Source organism: Procambarus clarkii, chromosome 15 (genome assembly GCF_040958095.1).
Source record: "Procambarus clarkii isolate CNS0578487 chromosome 15, FALCON_Pclarkii_2.0, whole genome shotgun sequence".
Classification (NCBI taxonomy): Eukaryota; Metazoa; Arthropoda; class Malacostraca; order Decapoda; family Cambaridae; genus Procambarus; species Procambarus clarkii.
Window position 1 is genome coordinate 1,168,990 of NC_091164.1, and position 23,222 is coordinate 1,192,211.

The 23,222-nt window shown below is 45.8% G+C and overlaps 1 protein-coding gene across 1 annotated transcript in view; it reads right to left on the reverse strand.

Moving 5' to 3' along the window:
• Window positions 1-4,354: 4,354 nt before the first annotated feature.
• The window catches only part of dtn (transmembrane protein 132C dtn), a 106,245-nt gene continuing 87,377 nt past the window's right edge, over window positions 4,355-23,222 (reverse strand). Inside the window, exons 2-9 of the mRNA XM_069324870.1 lie at window positions 18,135-18,330; window positions 14,146-14,289; window positions 12,697-13,053; window positions 11,650-11,832; window positions 10,687-10,878; window positions 9,466-9,654; window positions 8,676-8,849; window positions 4,355-8,190 (exon numbers count right to left, since the gene is read on the reverse strand). Of these exons, the coding sequence (XP_069180971.1) occupies window positions 6,859-8,190; window positions 8,676-8,849; window positions 9,466-9,654; window positions 10,687-10,878; window positions 11,650-11,832; window positions 12,697-13,053; window positions 14,146-14,289; window positions 18,135-18,242 (2,679 nt within the window). The 5' untranslated portion in view covers window positions 18,243-18,330 and the 3' untranslated portion in view covers window positions 4,355-6,858. The remainder of the gene's footprint in view (window positions 8,191-8,675; window positions 8,850-9,465; window positions 9,655-10,686; window positions 10,879-11,649; window positions 11,833-12,696; window positions 13,054-14,145; window positions 14,290-18,134; window positions 18,331-23,222) is intronic.

Here is a 23,222-nt window from a genome sequence, read left to right on the forward strand (position 1 = left end):
TGAAAGTCTGTGAGACAGATAACAGCATCGAGATTTGTTTATTAGATTCAACAGTGCATGTGAGGATCTTTAGAAAGGTGACATGATATACAGGATCAAAGAAAACAATATTATGAGGTATAATTGTCTAAAATGGTCACGTCTTCAGCGGGTCTCGCTTCTACCCACGTGAAGAACAGTAAGTCTAGCAAGATGCCACACGTGCAGGCACGAAGAAGCCAAAAGAAGCTAGAAATAATGAAAAATATGATTTGAAGAATCTGATGAATGGTTTTTGTCTTTCAGGAAGGGAGAAAATCTGAAGGAGAAGTCATGTGAACAGAATGCCGCATTTAAACAGCAGAAAGAATGATTATGTTAACAGAGAGCAGGAAGAATGAGTTAAAATATATAAGTAGGAATTATATTCTTATCCATTTCTTAAGGTCGAGGGAGTACCGTGTCATTAGGCTACTCTTCACTCGTGAAATAAACCAAACAAACAAATCCAAAACTGGCTTTAACAATAATAAAACAAGCAAACAATGCTGTTAACAAAAAATGATCATGATTTAAAAAATATTTCGGCATGAAATTCCTACGAAGAGGAAAGTGACACTGCAAGACACGAACATCCATTTTAAGCCTTATGAGTAGTGTACATACAGGTCAGTCTCACGTTTACACCTAGGGGGGGGGGGGGTATATAACCTTCATCCTCGCATTATATCTAAGGGAAAAACAAAAAACAAAATTCGGTCACTTTCGCCATTTTTCTTGACTTGAAGGGGCAAGTGAAGGGTTGACTCAGTCATCACCACACAAACTATTCCAGCTAAACATCGTCGCCATTTTCTTCACTAGTTTCTAGTATGTAAACACAGTTCAGCCACAGCGGCGAACGTCTGTCTCATCGCCATAATAGAGCGACAAGTCGCTATATTAGTTTCGGAGTCTTCGCAATATTAAGTCTCTCTTTCGTTAAAAGCACATCGAGTTCCCCCCCCACAACAAGTCAATCAAATCAGTAACTATAGTAGATATGACTTACAATAATCTCCAAGAGGCTTTTTTGAGTACAAGATTAAGGCTATCTTTGTCATTCAGGATATAATATAAACAGTGTGAGATCAGTATAGGTTCAACTGAGTTAATAATCGCTGACTGTCATATATATATATACTGTACATACGTGACTATCATGTGATTTTAAACCACTACAAAAAATTCTCTCCATTTTTCTAACCTTTTCTGTGATATTTTAATACCGTGCCATAGCTCAAAATTAATTCTCGTGAAACAATGACATTATATTTGCGAAAATATCAGAAAACGAGACATGGTTCGAAGTTTTGAAGCGTCAATCGAAGCCTACACCACTTGCAAATATAATCCAGTAGAAATTGCTTTCACAAGCTGCTCCTCTGACTAGTTTTCGCGTCCATACAAACACACACAGTCATCATCAAGCATCTAACCATCTTCATAAGCAGAGATAAATTTATCCATACAACAACCATATGAGTCAAATGCATTATAGTTTTGTAAGTTTGATCAATGCTGTACAGCCTCGCGAAGAGGCTATATAGATTCGAAGATCGTAGGCAGTATTTCTAAACGTCATCATATAGTATACTTTTCTTACCGTATAGTGGGGGAGAAAAATAAAGATAGAACACACAAGCACAGAACTCCATGTATATAAAGTTTGGCTCTATGCCATTGTCTGGGGACGTCGCTTCCATTTTGTTTTTCTTTGACTAGTCACAGCGGTTGCCAACTCTTCCTATAATCTCATTTACACCAATTTCTATGTATATTAGTATATTTTTTTAATAAGAAGGTAATCAATAAATAATTTGTATTTAAAGCTATCTTATGACTAGAAATATATCCACATTAATCTGCTAAATTTAATAAAACGTATTAATTATTGTATCGTGTATAATTATCCAAACCAACTCATGTCTAGGGCCGTAGTTCACACAAGCACAATCTGACCAAGAAATAGACGAACAAATTTCAAATCTGACCCAAATCCAATCAAATAATTCAAGTACTGCAGTTAAGAATATCAACATCTGAATGTTGTCTGCGTTCGTTTTCCTAAAAATCCGACTGAATTACGGATTCAGTCGGATTTTTCAACGCGTTAATAAATACCACGGTTTCTGTAATTTATGAAAAACAAATGCCAAACATTCGTCTTGATATTTGATAAATTTGTTATCAAACCTAAGTCTTATGTGGCTATTTTTGCAATCGTTAAAACCCCAAATACCCCAAAAATATTATTTTCCCAAACAACATATTAAAAAAAGTTTAAAAAGTAAATTACACAAAAAAATTAATATTTGTTTTTAAATTCCGATGCATTTTAAAATTTCTTTAAGGACTGGACTTGAGCAATTAATGGTGGGCAGTAATTATAGTTGAGTAAATATAATCAATGGGCGATAATTATAGTGGTATATATAAACTATGAATTATAAATTAGGCGACAAATGTTGTGTTATATAAAAAATCTGTGAAGGCTTAAGCTACTTCATAAATGCTCATGGATACATAGTTTTATTAGCTATAATCTTATATAATTTTTATAAAAAGATTGAAAACGGTTTTGTGTGCAATATAATGTTATATATATATATATATATATATATATATATATATATATATATATATATATATATATATATATATATATATATATATATATATCCCAACTGTGGCTTCGGTGGCACTCTGAATAAATTTGCGAGCAAGTCATTACAAAACTAAATAATTTATTTAAATAAACGCATAAACATTCAGCTTATGTACATAAACGCCCTCATAATACCATCACGGGGCTGAACCAGGAGACGCGCCATATGTAACGAATGAAGAGCGCGAAGCGCAATATACTCGAGAAACTATAATGTCGATTCAAAGAAAATAGGAACACGATTAGCGAAACAATTACAAAATAAAAAAAAAAGAGGATGAATGAATAAGTCCGCAAGAGACAGGAAAACACGTGAAAAACACACGTTTGAAGCCTCTTGAACATAGGATTATTAACGAGATTTCAGTTCCAATTGTCTCTCTTGCACCTTCGTGTAAACAAAATGAAGAGAAGGAATGGGAACTCATGGGCGAAGAGCACCAAGCCATTACGTCTATATAGCACTGGGAAGGGATCAGGATAAGGATTTGGGATGGGATGGGACAGGGGGGGGGGTGGGGTGGGGGAAGGAATGGTGCCCCAACCACTTTGGACGGTCGGGGGATTGAACGCCGACCTGCATGAAGCGAGTCCGTCGCTCTACCCTTTAGCCCAAGTGGTACAGAGCAACTATAATGAAATTTATACGATAGGTAGTAAATCGAGGCAAATCAACTTTGAAATATTTTATCTCTATAACAATGTTAGGAATTCATAGAATTTGACACCGTCAAATAGATAGATTTACCATCTACTAACATAGATGTTAGATAGATGGGTAGATCTACCAGCTTTTAACAAGGGCTTCGTTCCAGTGGTAGGCCTATCACCTTCTCAAAATGTCTGGTTTGAGGGATAGGCTTTTCAGCTCCTACCGATAGTTCCGTTCTAGTGGTAATCCCACCAGCTTCGAAGGAAAGTTTCGGTCTAACGATAGTTTCGTTCCAGTGGTAAGACAACCATCTCCCAATAGACCAATCAGGAACTGCTAGTAACGTCTCTATTGCTGGAGGAGCTGGTACCCCCTTAAGAAGGTGGCTGTGTCAATTTAGTAATCATAATTATGCTGATAAGATTCTTAAAGAATATAAAATCAGATAACCTAATGTTGGACTTAACTTCATTCTCTCTCTCTCCTTGAACTAAACTTATGCAGGTTTTGTAATTAAGCTGAACTCCTTAAGTAACCAAGAGGCCACATCCCAGTCTATCAACAGTTCAAGCACTTATTATACAGTTCACAAGACTGTATCATACTGTCATCATCAAGAGGTCAACAATTGACAACCTCAAGGGGGTATGATAGAGGTAGAATAACCAGCACCTTACTTTAAACATTATCTCTCAATGACATCACAGTTGTTTGATAAACTTTAATTCGGACACCACTGAGGGTTCTACACCCAACATTAACCTTTAACACCATCGGCCTTTATTCTCTTAGTACCAACAATTCGTAGCCTTTTGCCAGCATTTAGTGTTGAGCACCTGCCTCTGCAATTGCCTGACTTCCTATTGTCAACACAGGCATTTCTACTGTCAAATTGTTAACACCAATTATTGTTAAATATCTATCTTCATTCTGGCAATGTCAGGCATTTTTTTATATCAACATCTACTTATAATATTTTATTCGGCCAGTGACTATCCGTCTCCATGAAACTAACATCAATATTTATTCCGTTAACGAATTCTGGTTTCAAGCTGATAACTGGTTTTCCTCCGCCAGCACCAATGACTGCCTGTCCTCTCTCGTTCTCCAGCCTGTAGTCTCTCTGCCAACAATAAAGCCAGCTACCTCGGCTAACCCTTCCCTGCCAACACTACAAAAAGCACTGACGTGACTTGCCTCTACTCTGCCCCCCCCTCACTACCCCTGACGTACGGTATCCACCGTATGAGTGTGGCTATATCTGGCCATGGGTCAGACCCTGCCAAAGATTAGAGGTTTAAAAGACTAAGACAACTCTTGTCGACCTTGCTTGAGCCCACTGACGCCTCCATTTCCCTCCCATATGTCCCAGAGAGAACATAAAAGCATTATTAATACACCCCAAGAGTGTTACGTTTCAGATCGAGGCCAGAAGCGTGCTAAAAAAAAAAACACGTACCAAATACGTTGAGTCTGAAATGCTGGTCATAAACGCGCTATGTTCCAAACGTTTCAAGTCTCAAATGCATTTATAAACATGTACCAAACACATCATCTGAAACACAGGTAATAAAGAATATCAGAAAAATATTTCAAAAAATCATCGCCTGACTACAGATCACGAGAATGTCAAAAATATATTCCAAACACATGAGATATAAAAACCTGGGTCATAAACGCATGGCAAATATTTTTATCCAAAACGCCTCAAGGTGGAAAAAAAGAAACAACACAGGTCATAAATGCGCCTCAAACATGCCAGAGAGCATTTGAAAACATTTTCATAGACCACATCAGAGACAAGACCACTGTGATAGTCAAATGAACTACAGCGCCGGTCAACAGGCCGATGCAGATAAGCATAGACCAACGCCGCTATTCTCTAAGTTTCCGCTGTTATAGGCACCGCAAAAAGTCCCTCAGCACTTACTGCGAGAAATTAGCAACATTCCAAGAGACTCACCCTAGCAGGTATGAGTTTACCGCTACTGCGGTCCAGCATAGCGTTCCTGCAGGCCTACATAGCGGTTCTGCAAGCCAATATAGCTGTTCTGCAGGCCCACAGAGCAACGCTTGCGGGCCGCAGAGCAGCGCTTGCGGGCCCACAGAACAGCGTTGCGGGCCCACAAAGCAGCGCTTGCGGGCCCACAGAGCAGCGCTTGCGGGCCCACAGAGCAGCACATGCGGGGCCCATAAAACAGCGTTTGCGGGCCCACAGAGCAGCGCTTGCGGGCCCACAGAGCAGCACATGCGGGGCCCATAAAACAGCGCTTGCGGGCCCACAGAGCAGCACAGCAGGTCCACACAGCAGGCCTGCGGGCCCACAGAGCAGAGCTGCGAGCCAATACTGCAGCACTCATGAGCCAACAGTGCACTCTAGAGTTCCTGTCGACAAGAGAGAGTAACGTTGCACTGAAGTCTAGCATTATTGCAGGTAATATACTGATTTGAAGTACTCATGCATTGTCTAACTGCACCAAACACCGTAACATGCTTTGTTTTTGCTATCGATGATATATTTCTAGAAATTACCTTCATTGTCAGTAACCATATACTCGTATTCCTCTTAAGCTGTGAGTACAGATACAGCAGCGTCCACTCTTCGTCACAACAGCCGTCCGAGGCTCTCAACAAGACTCAGCCTTCCGATCTCATAAGACTTTTATTGAAAATAAAATATGTATCGAGTCCAGAAACGCTGTTGTTTAAGCTCTGCTTTGCTGCGTCGGGATTTCACAGCAACCGAGGAGTTGGAAAACGTGGTTACATCCTTCTATACACGTCAACACGGCAGAGTGCCAAGAGGGGCGTGTCTGTGCCACACACACACACACACCCCTCCCTGGCACCCGACCAGTGCCCCTGCACTCCGGCATCAACACGACTAGCACACACATACAGCTGACATATAATCCTAGCCTAGGATGAACACTTGAACAAAGATATACATCTTATTCATGTCGCAAAATTCTTTGCGTCATTTACAGCAGTCACTATAATTCTCAGTTACTTCCATGTAACGTGGTATAGGAAATGTACAGTGCGCCAAGCGTCCTTATGTGCGCACGCTCCAACGATGGGGCGTGTCTCAGTTTATGCAGCGCTCACAGGCGCGCGCGCACACGCGACATGAAGCCACAAGGCTGGCACGCTTCAGGGATTCACCGAGTACACGAGTTATAGTTTGTGAGGCGAGACAGTTTTTCCATTTTGAGGTTGGTGCGGTCAAGGGGCACCCGAGTTTCGAGGCGGGAACCCGAAGTTCGAGGCGGGAACCCGAAGTTCGAGGCGGGAACCCGAAGTTCGAGGCGGGAACCCGAAGTTCGAGGCGGGAACCCGAAGTTCGAGGCGGGAACCCGAAGTTCGAGGCGGGAACCCGAAGTTCGAAGCGGGTACGCGAAGTTCGAGGCAGGTGCCCGGGTTTCGAAGCGGGTACCCGAAGTTCGTGGCAGGTACCATCCTGGCGAGGCATCCACTATGGCACCAACAAGTTTCTTGCATCCCCAGCGGCGTCAGAGGTTCAGGCGTTGGATTCTTTAAGGTTGGAGAAGTACTCCATGAGTTGGTCATAGTCCATGGATGGCGGGAGGTTGTCGAGGTGGTCGGTGACGCTGAAGTTGTCCGGGAGAGCAGAGGAGAGGAGCGGGTTCTCCAGGATAGTGGCGCGGCGCACCTGTCCCGCCCGCCCTCGGCACACACCGCGCAGGCGCACAAAATCGTCGGCGTTCACTTCCACGAACTTGGGGTCTGAAATTTCTTTCTCCTGGTGAGTGTGTTGATGAGGCTGCGTGTGTGAGGGGTGGAGGAGCTGCTGCTGCTGCGTGTAGGCCTGCTGCAGCTGGCTCAGAGTAGCTCCTTCATACCCACTCATGCCCTGCCTGCCAGAATACCCATCTTCCAGAGGGTTGGTGATGACGTTGACGCCGTGAGGGGGCACGGGCGGAGGGTTGGCGTCGTTGTGGTCGGGCATGTTGGCGGTGACGCCGATGTTACGGTGAGGGGGGATGGGGGGACGCTCCTCCTCGCTGCTGGAGGCCGCTGCTGCCTCCTCACTCAGGTTGTTGAAGGTCACGCGGCGCCCGTTGCGCGACGGACGAGTGAAGGTCGACGACCCAGCCAGGCGTGGGGTGTGGGTCGTGTCGCTGGGGGCGTGGGCTGACCCAGCCAGGCGTGGGGTGTGGGTCGTGTCGCTAGGGGCATGGACTGACCCAGCCAGGCGTGGGGTGTGGGTCGTGTCACTAGGGGCGTGGGTTGACGCAGCCAGGCGTGGGGTCGTCTCAGTCTCCTCATCAGCAGTTGGGTTAGTGGTAATGTTGATTGGCGCGGGGCATGGGTCGTACCCACGAGACAGACGCTGCAGTTCCTGCCAGGTACTCTGCAACTGCTGCTGCTCCTGCTGCTGCTGCTGCAGCAGCTGCTGCTCCTGGCTGTTGCCATTGAGGTCACTAAGGGGCATCATGCCCGTGGAAGCTGACTGCGAAGGAGGAGAGATCCCCATGCCCGATGCCCTCTCCAAGGTGGCGCGCCCCAGCCACACCCAGTCGTGGGCATTGGTGACGGAGTCGTGGTGGTTGTGGTGTGAGGCGCGGCGGGCGTGGTGGGACGGGGGCATCATGGGCTTGCCGCCACGTACACTCCACGTGTACACCACGTACGAGGCGGCGAAGACCACAATGGCGGCGCCGAACACGGCCAGGAGCACGTACATGCCCACCTCCAGGGGCGTGACGCCGCTAGGGCGGGGCGGGTGGAGGCGGGAGTGGATGGTGGGTTCCTGCGGCTGCTCCGCCATCAGCATGAGGTGGTTGTGCGGGGCTGCGGCATCCGCGTGCGGCAACTCTGACACGTGAACCTGCGGGAGATGGACACCACTCACTATACCATCACCATAACCCCCATTATCTACCTGTCACTGTCATTATCTACCGCTGTCAACAAACTACCACCATTCTCACCATACGCTGCAACTACCACACTACCATTGTCACTACGCTATCAACAAACTACCACTATGCAGTACAAAAACTACCACAACATACTATTACTGCTACCACTACTACCACCACACATTATCAACAAACTACCACTACACATACACTCAACAAACTGAATTAATGAAACTGAGTTAATGAAACTGAGTTAATGAAATAACAAATTTCTACTAGCGGAATTATTTCATAACTTTCATATTATTGACATAATAGTTATATATGTTAATACCGAGAGAGAGGGAGAGAGAGAGAGAGAGAGAGAGAGAGAGAGAGAGAGAGAGAGAGAGAGAGAGAGAGAGAGAGAGAGAGAGAGAGAGAGAGAGAGAGAGAGAGAGAGAGAGCTGACCTTAAGCTTGTGGTGGGCGGGGTCGTCGGTGAGAGAGTGGTGTGGGCGGAGGTCATTGTCGAGGGCGGGCGGCGCGGGCGGGGGCGTGGTGCCCAGGTCGATCTTGACGTGCACCTTGGTACTGGCGAGCGACGCCCTGCGGTGGCCGCACTCCTCTGACACCTCCAGGCTCACCTGTCCACGCACACGGGGTAGTGGATGGTTAGTGGCTGTTAAGTGGCTGTTAGGTGGCTGTTAGTGGCTGTTTAGAGGCTATTAGTGGCTGTTAGTGGTTGTTAGTGGTTGGTAGTGGCTGTTAAGAGGCTGTTAGTGCCTGTTAGTGGCTGTTAATGGCTGTTTGTGGCTGTTAATGGCTGTTAGTGGCTTTTAGTGGTTGTTAATGGCTGTTATTGGCTGTTAGTGACTGTTAAGAGGCTGTTTGTGGCTGTTAATGGCTATTAGTGGTTGTTAGTGGTTGTTAGTGGCTGTTAAGAGGCTGTTAGTGGTTGTTAGTCATCTGAAGATAACGGTTGTGTTGTGACCTGACCTGACCTAACGTGACCTCCAGGTCAAGTATTTAGTTGATCTAAATATACTTAGGAGAGTATTTAGTGAACTATACCTTAATGGATTGTCTCGCGAATGTTGTGTTTTTTTTAGTATTTTATGTTAGTGTTGAAATCATTTAGTAGTTACTAACATTAGTAATATTAATTATTGTTGTTGACTATTATTACTAATTATTATAATTGTTGTTAATTTTAATCTCTGAATAATACATCACCCCAAGTCTGACCTCCTGTGACCTTACCTCGAGGAGGTCACCTGTCCCGTGACCTATAGCGATGACCCTTGGCTGGGCGGTGCGGGGCGAGGGCGCCACAGCCACCACTTCAGGATCCAGGGATCGAACCCTGAGGGAGTAGTGGGAGGGCGGCACCTCTCTTAGGGGCATGACCACCCCATCGCTCATCTCCACCCACACGTCCACCAGGCCCTCCTGTAGGGGGCAGGGGGAATGACCTTTTAATACTTCCCCTTGTCGTTCCCAGGGGTACAGAACTGTCTCTAGTACAGAACTGTGTCTCGTACAGAACTGTGTCTAGTACAGAAATATACCAGGCTACAAAACACTACTCAGAACTATACGAAGCTATGCAAGGTTATAACACATTTACACAAGGTTATACAACCCTATATATATATATATATATATATATATATTGGTGTATACTGGCAGCAGGTTTTCTTTCAAACATGTTTCATTGAATATGACCGCATATTCTGTATTTATTATTTTCTGGTTTAGGGCTTCTATCCCTCTAACTATTTTCTTAGCATCAGGGCTTAATTGAAATAGGAGTACTCCAAAACTCATTTTCGTACTTTTAAGGTGAAGAAAAGAAGTGATTTACTATAGAGTGTATTACACTTATTTGTATAATTTGCACGACGTGCAAATTATACAAATAAGTGTAATACACTCTATAGTAAATCACTTCTTTTCTTCACCTTAAAAGTACGAAAATGAGTTTTGGAGTACTCCTATTTCAATTAAGCCCTGATGCTAAGAAAATAGTTAGAGGGATAGAAGCCCTAAACCAGAAAATAATAAATACAGAATATGCGGTCATATTCAATGAAACATATATATATATATATATATATATATATATATATATATATATATATATATATATATATATATATATATATATATATACAAAACTATGCCTGTAATATAAAGCTATATATAAGACTATACACCACTTAGAAGTGGCAGTATAATTCGATACAGGGCTACACCAGGCTTTATACGATTATATTATACTACTATACTATATTATATAGTGTACCTGGTACTTGGCATTGAGAGAGTACTGGTACTTGACAGTGATAAAGTTTACCTGATACTTGAGAGAGAGAGAGAGAGAGAAAGAGAGAGAGAGAGAGAGAGAGAGAGAGAGAGAGAGAGAGAGAGAGAGAGAGAGAGAGAGAGAGAGAGAGAGAGAGAGAGAGAGAGAGAGTGTACCTGGTACTTGGCGGTGAGGATTGGGGTGACGGCGGTGATAGCGGAGTAGCCGTCAGGAAGGTGAGAGTCTGGCTGTAGGGAGAGAGTCAGACCAGAGATGACAGCGGCCCGTAACCTGCTCACCCACACCTTGTCCGAGCCCACACGCACTTCCCTCGCCCCGATCACCCGGCCAGTGATCGGCGACAGTACCTGCATGGGGGGGGGGGAAGTGGCTGTGAAAAATGGGGGCTGAGAGTGTCTCAGTGCGCGTGAGAGTTAGACATGGGGGAGATAGTACCTAGTACCGCACAGAACAGTATCTAAACGACAGTGAGTATCTGACAGTACAAAAGTAAACATAACCTAAACGGCAGTACATGAGGGGGAAAAAGTTGCTTGAAAGGACAGTACCCATTGAGTTCAAGTATGTTTATTCAGACAAGAAAAATTACATCTCAAAGGGATAGAGTAGCTTAGGCTATTTGAGAGTGTGGTTTAATAGATAATATTGGAAAACTGGCTTAGTATTTATTAAAGAGTTTACGACTTTCCAAGTGCTACGAGGTCGTCTTAAACCTCAAGGTTATTGTTGTTGTTATGGGCTAAGTCGTAACTCTTCGGAGGTCGTAAATTGTTTAGTGAATGGGGGAATAAGCCGCCACGATAGAGCAAAGAGGTGCAAATTTCGTAAGTGCTTAGGTGCTTCCAGGGGGCCAGACTTCAGGGGTCAGTGGCCCTGAGGCTTGGCACCCCCTGAAGCCTGGTCCTGAAGCCCTGGCATTCCTGAAACCTGGCACCCCCTGAAGCCTGGCGCTGGAATTGGCTGATCACTCAGTCAATTTGGAACCCGTTAAAAATGCAATTTTTTGTGTTTCCCCTTAACCTGAAGCGTAAACAAAGAAAACGGCTTGACAAAAATGTATATTAAAACACTTTTTTTATATATATTGTGTGGTTGTTATGTAAGGAAGTGGCCCTCACCTGGACCTCAGTGCGGCCCGGGGCGCGGCCCATGAGCGTGGTGTGGTCCAGGATGGCCACGGAGGTGTCGGCCACACGCAGCAGGTGGGCCACCAGCTCCGTCACCCGCACCTGGGCCCGCCGGGAGAGGAGGTACGACTGTCGTCCGCTGTTGTCGTCCACTGCCACGAACCGTCCGTACACCTGCACCACACCGAACATTAGCTCACTATCACCAGGGTCTACACCCGCCAGGGGTCACTATCACCAGGGTCTACACCCGCCAGGGGTCACTATCACCGAGGACACTAACACCAGGGGTCACTAACACCGAGGTTTACTCCCATCGGGGGACACGCCCGACTATAATGACTGGACAAGGGGCCCAAAACATCTTCAGGTGACTCTCATGCATAGGTTGTTCCTGTCTAACTCATTAGACAGTAACGATGATGTTATTGTCTACCTGCTGCATGGGTAACAGCTTCTCCTCCGTATCAACATACCCTGGCTTTGCGAACTGGAGAAGCCACTCCAGACTGACAACCAGAGAGCAACTCCATAGTCTCCCGAGACTGCTGGAAGCCTTCTACTACATTCTCAGACGTCTTAGTGGAACTTGTTCTCTTCTTATGGCAATTATTAAGCTAATTATAGTTGAATTAATATGATAATTAAGATTATGATAATATTAAGCTTATTTTGCTAAGATTATTCTGATAATTGAAATCTTGAAAATAATACATATTATTATGAGTTATTAATGTAATTACGATTTAATAACTATAAGTATTAATTATCAACTTAAGATTAAATAATCTTTAACATAATTAAGATTCGTGGCTCCTACTGATTTTCTCCTAATTAAGAGTACAAATTTGTAATTATTATAATTAAGCTGATATAATTATCAGGGGTAATTAACATTCTTATTCATACCACGGTTATTAATGACCGTATTATTTTACGAGAGAGAGAGAGAGAGAGAGAGAGAGAGAGAGAGAGAGAGAGAGAGAGAGAGAGAGAGAGAGAGAGAGAGAGAGAGAGAGAGAGAGAGAGAGCACCCACCTGTACAAGAGTCTGCTGATAGCGCACGGAACACAGCGGCACGACCGCATTATCCTCCGGGTGGTCGTGGAGGTCGTGGTGGAGGGAGGTGGTGGTGGCGGCCCCGTGCGGCACCACGATGACGGGTGACGCCAACTTGACGGAGTAGGTGGCGGTGGTGGCCGGGTCCGGGGACCGCCAGCCCCTCACCTGCGACAACTTGGTGTCTCCGACGTACACAGTGAGCGGCAGCTCCGGCATCCACACGGTGAAGGAGGCGGAGCCGGTGAGGATGTCGTAGCGGGCCACTACCGTGGCGTTGTGGCTCCCGCGGACCTCAGACCCGTCCAGGTACACCGATGTGCATGATGTCGACACCTGGAAAGGTGGAGAAGGTCAGAGAGAGAGAGAGAGAGAGAGAGAGAGAGAGAGAGAGAGAGAGAGAGAGAGAGAGAGAGAGAGAGAGAGAGAGAGAGAGAGAGAGAGAGAGAAAGAGAGAGAGAGGAAGTAAACCAAATATGTCTCAGGGACTTAAGCTCCCAGCTTAAAATATCGTACTAGAAAGTTTCTTGCAGAAAGTCTCTCCAAAAATGCGGTGAGGAGAGAATTATAAGTACCACCAACTTTTCACGGGATGGAAAGTGGGAAGGAGAAGAAGAATACTTGGAATTTTAAGTACTAGAAACCTAATTCCGCTATAAGGACAGTTGCGTTCCTTGGAGCAGCGAGGCTCTAAGACACAACCTTCAACTTTACACTGTATTCACCGAGTTGTAATGTGCAACTTACTGTGTCCAGTAAAGTATATACAGTAAAAACTAAATAAAGAGGAATAGTAGGAAAAATAGAACATAGAATCTGCATTTGTGTGGACCTAAAAACCCCTTCTAATCCTCTCATATGTTGTGTATATACCTTTCTCAGGTACATACACAACATATGAGTATATATATATATATATATATATATATATATATATATATATATATATATATATATATATATATATATATATATATATGGTATGGCGAGTAGAAATATAAAGGGAAAGGCGCAAGAAGAGAGAGAAACTGAGAAAGGGAAAGATGAAGAATGGAATAAAGTGAGACAGAAATGGAAGGAAAGAAACAAAGATGAAATTGAAAAGCTGAGAATATGGAGGAATAACAACAGGAGAGAGAGAGAGAGAGAGAGAGAGAGAGAGAGAGAGAGAGAGAGAGAGAGAGAGAGAGAGAGAGAGAGAGAGAGAGAGAGAGAGAGAGAGAGAGAGAGAGAGAGAGAGAGAGAGAGAGAGAGAGAATTACACATCCTACCACAGCCCCAAGTGGAACTTAAACCAGTAAAGAAAAAAAATCTCCCTTGAAGTAGCACCTCGAGGCAAAAAAAAAAAATAAAAAAAACACCCCAGCAATAAGCCTTAATCTGGAACACTCGGCACTCGTAGACCAGACCTGGACGGAGCATCATTACCTTGAGGGCGGCCTCGTCGGTACAGTTGCAAGACGACTGGAGGGTGACGTCGGCCACCTTGCCGGCCTGAGAGACGATGAGCACCTTCATGGCCCGGGACACCTGTCGTCCCGTCAACACCGCCGTGTTCACCACCGACCAACTCTGTCGCAGGAGACACCAACACGTGAGAGAACTCCATCACCACACCCTCACACGCCAGCCCGACACCTGTGAAGAGCTCAGTCCCCCCCAGGGTAATGTGCTTGCTCCAGTACTTTTTCTCATCCCCATATATATACACCTTGCTTTGGTTAGAGAGCAGTGTCACATGGGTAAATATACAATATACATTATGGGGTAAATACAGCATGCAATACGGGTAAATACAAGGAACATTAGGGTGGTGGTGATGGGGGGATAGAGGCACTAGGAACCAGGTGTTATATTATCCGTGTGTAGTGAGCTGAAGTATTTCCAAGAGGTACAAGGATGCTATTACTTTTGCATGACAGCACGTGAGCTGAGGCACGCGGAATGTGAGGGAGATTAATAGTAGGCGAAGGGAAGAGGGGGAGGGGATAGAAGGGAGGAGAGGGAGATACAAGGAAGGAGAGGGACATACAAGGGAGGGAAGTAGTGCAATTGAGGGAGATACGAGGCCAGGGAGGTGGAAAGAGGTAACAGACGAGATAAAAGAAAGTGTAATTACAGAGAATGTGAATAATGCATACAAATGTAACGATACAAAACAAAAAAAAAGAGTGAAATAATACCCTTTAAAAATACAGATACGCACGCTAATACTACTCGCAATAGATCTATACACATTCATAAACACACGAATGTTTTAACTGATATAGTTGTCAAGAGAAGCAACAGCGACATGTGTCGGTATCTTTGGTTTATTGATGACACAAATGTTGGCTCCCGTGGCTCAACCTGTTCTTCCCTGTATGTCGGGGGGAGAGAACAGCGAAGCCGGAGCTCAGTTGAATGTGGCAGAATATGTGGAGAACCTGACAATAACGGCCCCTGGAACAACTAACTCACCGCACACATATCGAATGAAAGTGACGCACTGAAACCTTACTTTCATTTCATGTGTGTGTGTGTGAGTGGGATTATTTGTCAGTGTTGTTATTGGGGTCTCCAATAACGCAGAGGCCAATGCCCTCTGCGTTGTTGAAGGGCCCCCTGCCTTCTGCGTTGCTGGAGGGCCCCCTGCCCTCTGCGTTGCTGGAGGGCCCCCTGCCCTCTGCGTTGCTGGAGGGCCCCCTGCCTTCTGCATTGTTGGAGGGCCCCCTGCCCTCTGTGTTGTTGAAGGGCCCCTGCCCTCTACGTTGCTGGAGGCCCCTGCCCTCTGCGTTGCTGGAGGGCCCCTGCCCTCTGCGTTGCTGGAGGCCCCTGCCCTCTGCATTGCTGGAGGGCCCCTGCCCTCTGCGTTGTTGAAGGGCCCTGCCATCTGCGTTACTTCCACAGTGTAATGTCTCCCAATCATATAACAACACTGAGAATGAAGGTGACTTGGGAGCTTGTCCTCCTGGGTGCCTCAAATTGGTGCTTAAGTATATTGCTGTGACAGAAACGTGTTTAGTGATGATACCCGATGGTTTCTCTACAGAGCTTTGTGCTACAACGGGCAGAATATCTTCATTTCCTGATGTTTTACTTGCCTCATTCTCACGATCTTCTCCACCACCACCATGCATGGTGTGCAAGCAAGAGGCAATGACCTGATGTTTAACAAGTGGCCAGCACAGGGTGCTAGCTCCTTCTCTTATTACCTCCACAAATATCCTCTTTGCACCAGCAACCTCTCACCTGCGTCTCACTTCGGCAGATTCCTCCTTGCAACATCTCTGATAATCTCAAATATCTCCAGTTGTGCTTGCTATGGCCCCATCTTTCTCACTTCAGGTGAGAGGGAGAAAAGAAGGGGAGAGGGTGAGGATAATGGGCGGTGGAGAAGGGCGGTGAAGTAGGAAGGGGGAGTTGTGATATACGGCAGGAGGAAGAAGAGGTATTGTCAAACCTGCGGGGAGGGAATGTGTATATCCTCAGGCGAGGGATGGATGCAGGACTTGTGCAGAAGGACAACGATTAAGGAAAGGGAACTATTCAATGATTAGAGGGTGGAGAGAGAGGAAGATAACCATATCTCTCTGTCTCTGTCTCTCTCTCCCTCTCTCTCACTCTCTCTCTCTCTGTCTTTCTCTGTCTGTCTCTCTCTGTCTATCTCTCTCTCTCTCTCTCTCTCTCTCTCTCTCTCTCTCTCTCTCTCTCTCTCTCTCTCTCTCTCTCTCTCTCTCTCTCTCTCTCTCTCTCACAGCCCGCGGGGACTTTATGTTCGACACTCTCAGTATACACACGCTGCTCTCTCCCCTTCTCTACTTTACTGGCCCGCACAGGGGGACCAGCCATCGGAACGGAGCTCGCTTGGAAAATGAAAGAAAAATAAATTTGTGGGCCCAGTGCTTTCTAGAATGAGCCTTTGTTGCTGGCTGAGAGACTCAATTTTCTGAAAACTCCACCCACTCGTGCGAGGGACCCCGCCCCATAAGGGTGGAGTCATCATCTTCCGCCCCCACACACGGGCCTCTTTATTAAATTCTGGAGACACATATGTGTCGTTACTCATCAAACCTGACCACAACTATAACCATCACCCACACCACCACCACCATTATAACCACCACTATCACAGTGTTACAACATACAGGATACTGATGGTGATAGACTAAATGCACAAGGACTGCCTCTTAAAACTGACAGAAAGTAGGACAAGAGGATACAGGTGGAAGCTGGGAACGTAATCAGTTGAAGGAATGTAAGGAAATACCTGTACCCCTTGCAAGGCTGGTCAACAATGTAAGGAAATACCTGTACCCCTTGCAAGGCTGGTCAACAAGTGGAATACACTGAAAGAAGAAGTTGTGGAACTCAAAAGACACAAGAAAGTTAGCAGGTTGTGCATAAAGAGCTAGATCTAACTTCTCCATAAATAAGCAAATAACCAACATCACCACCACCACCAGCACCATCACCACCACTATCACCATCACCACCACTATCACCATCACCACCACTATCACCATCACCACCACTATCACCATCACCACCACTATCACCAGCACCATCACCATCGCTGCCACCATTGCAACCCTTCGCCTTGTCACTATAAAAAACAGTTTTTGCTGTGTGAGTGTGTGCAGTATTCTATATCACGTCGTGATAAAGCTGTTTCTAAACTGCTTCTTGTCTCATGGAACTAAAATCCGGATCAGGAGTCAGGCTTAAGCAGGAGTCAAGAAGTACTCTCCAACCAAGAATTTTATCTTAATACAAACAATTCACTCTCCCAACCAAATATCTCCACAGGGCATCCTGTCTATCGTGATAATAGATTAGGTAGATAAGTGTAAGATATAGGTCCTATTTTAGATCTATAATGTGCTATTTTAGCTGATGTACAAAAATAATATATTTACAATATATATAAACGGTAATTAAGGATCGTTATTTATCGTCTTTTCTCATCCTCTTTCCCCTCTTATCTTCCCATTCTCACTCATATTACCTCCCATGAGACCTCTCTCTCTCTCTCTCTCTCTCTCTCTCTCTCTCTCTCTCTCTCTCTCTCTCTCTCTCTCTCTCTCTCTCTCTCTCAATCTCTCTCTCTCTCTCAATCTCTCTCTTTCTGTCTCTCTCTCTCTCTCTCTCTCTCTCTCTCTCTCTCTCTCTCTCTCTCTCTCTCTCTCTCTCTCTCTCTCTCTCTCTCTCTCTCTCTCTCCTCCAAGCATCTTTCAGTCCACACTTTCCCTTACAAATCATCACCCCTCTTCTAGCATCTCCCCCTCACCCCCTCTACATTCATCCCTCATCTCTCATCCTAACTCTTCATCCCCTTTCCCCTCCCCCCTTCTCCCCCTCTCCCAGCCCCCCCACACCTTCTCCTCCATCCCCCTACCAGCTTTTCCTCTCACCCCTTTCCACACCTTTCCCCTCACCTTGGCTATGGGTAGGACGGCTTGGATGTCATCCTTGAGGATAGCGAGACGAGTGGACATTCTTCGGGAGTCGGCTCCGGAGAATGTCTCCCGGTGATGAGCGTCCATGAGGTACCTGAGGGACCAGGTGACCCTGGCCTCCCCTGCCCCTGAGTGCTCCGGCACCTCGAGGACCCACGACAGCACCTCGTGTAACCTGCAGGGGGAGAGGAAGACAGTCAGGGGTTGTGTGGAAGAGGGGGAAAGCAGAGGAGAGTCCCTGTGATATATCTGTGAGGAGAGTGATACGGGGAAAGGGTTCAGGGACAAGGATAGTCTTTGAGAGGGGTGGAAGGATAGGTATCTCAGTAGAAGAGCATAGGAAAGGGGTATGGAAGGGGGTAGTGGAAGAGGAGGGCTTTGTGACCTCTGGGAAGGGGTGAAGGGGGTACTTAGTAGGTATAAACATGACACACACACACACCAAATATCACATAATTCTTCCAGACTGGTAACTCGACGTAGTGTATCGTCCGGGCAACAGATGGCGCTGGCAGCCTCTACACCGCCATGATGTTGGTCCCAAGCGACAGTACACTGTAAACACACCAACTTCTTCTTATAACAAAATATAAAACGCGATAGAACATTTCCAGAGAACTTGTCTGACACGAACTTTGTACAATTAATGTTATTAAAACTAATAATATGGAAAATTTGATTGTATTTATATATATATATATATATATATATATATATATATATATATATATATATATATATATATATATATATATATATATATATATATATATATATATATATATATATACAATCTAAGAAAAATAAAAGATGCATTTCTAAGGAGAAACATATGCGAGAGAGAGAGAGAGAGAGAGAGAGAGAGAGAGAGAGAGAGAGAGAGAGAGAGAGAGAGAGAGAGAGAGAGAGAGAGAGAGAGAGAGAGAGTGGAAAGTTAATAAAAGTGGGAGGGTGAGAAGAGAATAATGTTCCAATAATTATTCAATGTTCAATGTTCAAGTGGATTTGTTCAATGTACCAATAATGTTCTAGTCGGAATGACTTTTCCCCTCACTGATTGGTTACCTGTTTCCTCTCGGCCTCTGAGGAAAAATATGACCTTCTAAGTTTTGCTCAAACATTAATGCACCGAATATAATTAAATAATTATATTTTATAATTAAATAATTATATTTTATAATTAAATAATTATATTTTATAAAGAAAATTTAAATTTGAATGAATTAAAAGGGAACTCAAAGCCTTAAATATGGATTATTGTACTTCAGTGGTTATTTACGAATCCAGATACCGAAGAACACGAACGGACAGACATGTGTACGAACGCACTAAAGCTGCAATCTCGCCGACTACATATTCATCACTGGACCAAGATTTATTGTATATATGTGTCCCTTTACGAAACCCGTACATCTTTCCTCACTCATGGTGGCTTAATTGACATTTACTCAATAAATGAGAGCTCCAATGCGTCACAAGACAGTCCACAACAACAATGATCTTGGCTTGTCAAGTTCCAAGCTCGCAAACTCCTAAATAAATAGAAACAAAGCCGCCATGATCGAGAAAAGATGTAGATGTTTCGTCAGTGTTCTTGATGAATAATGACAAGGCATGATAAAGAAATTCCTTCATATTATACAGCAAAGGGTGTAGTCTGCTTATTGGTATCTGTGTACCAATAGTTTACCTTAAGATTGAACTATGTCACGAGGTATACTGGTAGGCTGGTTAGTATACTATTGGTATCCCACCCGCGGGGGGATAGGTCTAAGTAACACTACCGCGGTTAATAAGCCATTTAACCAAATGGTTAAAGGGCTACACCCGCACCCAGTGCCAACACTGTACACCCCACACACACCCCCACCCAGCACCAACACTGTATACCCCACACACCCCCACCCCCAGCACCAACACTGTATACCCCACACCCCCCCACCCCCAGCACCAACACTGTATACCCCCCACACACACCCCCACCCAGCACCAACACTGTACACCCCCCCACCCCCACCCCCAGCACCAACACTCTACACCCCCCCACACACCCACACACCCAGCACCAACACTGCACCCCCCACACACACCCACACACCCACACACCCAGCACCAACACTGTACCCCCCCCACACACCCAGCACCAACACTGTACCCCCCCCCCCACACACCCAGCACCAACACTGTACCCCCCCCACACACCCAGCACCAACACTGTACCCCCCCACACACCCAGCACCAACACTGTACACCCCCCCAAACCCAGCACCAACACTGTACCATCCCCCCACACCCAGCACCAACACTGTACCCCCCACACACCCCCCTCCAGACCCCCACACCCAGCACCAACACTGTACCCCCCCCCACACACCCAGCACCAACACTGTACACCCCCCACACACACCCCCACACCTAGCACCAACACTGTACCCCCCCACACCCAGCACCAACACTTTACCCCCCACACCCCCACACACCAGCACCAACAAAGAGACCAAGGGACCCACCATTCAGAGCCACATCTGGTGATAAAGTGCTAGGTAATATTTCCCATTCCTTTTAACTTTCAATAATGTCGACCTTTGTCCTCGAACACGTAATGTGAGTGGCGGTAATTGGGTTAAATATTGGTGTATAGTGCATATTATTATTATGATGATGGGTGTGGAAAGGAACAGGCGGAGGGCCGGATGCATCAGGCTGTGTTGGACAAGGTTTCCGGCTCCTGGGGGAGGGAGTAACGGGTGTTTGGTGGTAACGACTACAACTACTAGCAACAGCGTTAGTACCACAACCACTATCAACAACCACCAGCCACCACAATCACCACCACCACCACCAATCTCTCCACTAAACTCGCTCCATCAGTTACCGGCAACAAGGAAATGGGATTAATTTATTTGCGGGATTGATGCTGCGTCTCATCTCACGCCAGGATGCTGCGATTACATTAAGGTATCTCTAGGGGGAGTATCTCTAGGGGGGAGTATCTCTAGGGGGAGTGTCTCTAGGGGGAGTATCTCTAGGGGGAGTATCTCTAGGGGGAGTATCTCTAGGGGGGATTATCTCTAGGGGGGGAGTATCTCTAGGGGGAGTATCTCTAGGGGGGAGTATCTCTAGGGGGAGTATCTCTAGGGGGGATTATCTCTAGGGGGGGAGTATCTCTAGGGGGAGTATCTCTAGGGGGGAGTATCTCTAGGGGGAGTATCTCTAGGGGGGGAGTATCTCTAGGGGGAGTATCTCTAGGGGGAGTATCTCTAGCGGGGAGTATCTCTAGGGGGATTATCTCTAGGGGGAGTATCTCTAGGGGGAATCTCTAGGGGGGAGTATCTCTAGGGGGGAGTATCTCTAGGGGGGAGTATCTCTAGGGGGGAGTATCTCTAGGTGGAAGTATCTCTAGGGGAAGTATCTCTAGGTGAATACATCGTGACGATCACATTAACCTAAGTCCTGGCCGGGGAAGATTGACTGGGTACCTGTCTTCAACTGATCGCCCCCTTTTCCCCCAGCAATAAATGTGTGAAAAAGGGAAGTTTTGACTCCTGCTAACAGGAGTCAAAAGTAGTATTTCTGTACCTGAGTAAATAGAGAAAAACTCCAACACTCCCAAGAATTTCAACCCCCCCTCCCACCTCTCTACACCCCCCCACACCTCCTCCAAGCCTCACTTCCACCTAATCTTATCAAGGAGATGACACAGTAAAGGAGATGAGGTATGAGTAAGCATGAGACAGTGCCGGCTCTTGGAGCGCACCACACGCCTTATAGTGGCTTTGTCCGTCCTATCTCCCACGGATTATTACTCCACCTGCATTCACCACTCTGCAGCATCCTGGGAGAAAAAATTAAAATAGTAATTTTTTGGCTTATTATTATACCCGCTGTTTGGAGTGTGATGTGTGTGTGTGTGTGTGTTTGTGTGTGTGTGTGTGTGTGCGCGTGTGTGTGTGTGTGTGTGTGTGTGTGTACTCACCTAGACGTGCTTGAAAGGTAGAGCACCAGCTCCTGAGACCAACCGTACACTCAATCAGTTGTTTAATCCAGTGCTTTCAGACATTTCTGACTCTTGTCATATGTTGTTTTTTCGGGGAAACTATTTATTGTGTGAGCTCTTATCTACTCTCACTTTGCGTCTACTTTCCGTACGCTAAAGAGATTCTAACGTGCCACCTCCTCTCTACCTCTGCCACCTCCTCTCTACCTCTGCCACCTCCTCTCTACCTCTGCCACCTCCTCTCTACCTCTGCCACCTCCTCTCTACCTCTGCCACCTCCTCTCTACCTCTGCCACCTCCTCTCTACCTCTGCCACCTCCTTTCTCTCTCTCTCTCTCTCCTCTCTACCCCTGCCATCCCCCTCTTTACCCCCCCTACGCCCCCAACAACAGCTGGTGCTGGCATACAAGGTAGTCGTGAGTTAGCAACCAGCTGGCTCAGAGAGAGAGAGAGAGAGAGAGAGAGAGAGAGAGAGAGAGAGAGAGAGAGAGAGAGAGAGAGAGAGAGAGAGAGAGAGAGAGAGAGAGAGAGAGAGAGAGAAACAGTTTAGGAAAAATAATGCCACGATCATATTTTATCGAACTCATCACAAACCCCAATAACAAGCTTGCGGTTTATTCCAGTTGAGAAGACGAGCGAATTGCCTGAGAGCCGCGGTGTAAGACCAGCGTGTACTAATTACTGATGACCTCGGGCTCCAAGACGCCGCCAAGTTTCATTTTTTTATCGACTGGAAAATCCCAGTTAAGACATCCTAGAATTTCGCGCCAAAAATTGTCAACACTTGACTGGGTGCGCCATCTATCTTTCCCTCATGTGATAATTGCAAGGGTAGAGATGCTAGTCTACCTCCCCTCAGGTGCTAGTAGCTCGGGTAGACATGCTAGTCTACCTCCCCTCAGGTGCTAGTAGCTCGGGTAGACATGCTAGTCTACCTCCCCTCAGGTGCTAGTAGCTCGGGTAGAGATGCTAGTCTACCTCCCCTCAGGTGCTAGTAGCTAGGGTAGACATGCTAGTCTACCTCCCCTCAGGTGCTAGTAGCTAGGGTAGACATGCTAGTCTACCTCCCC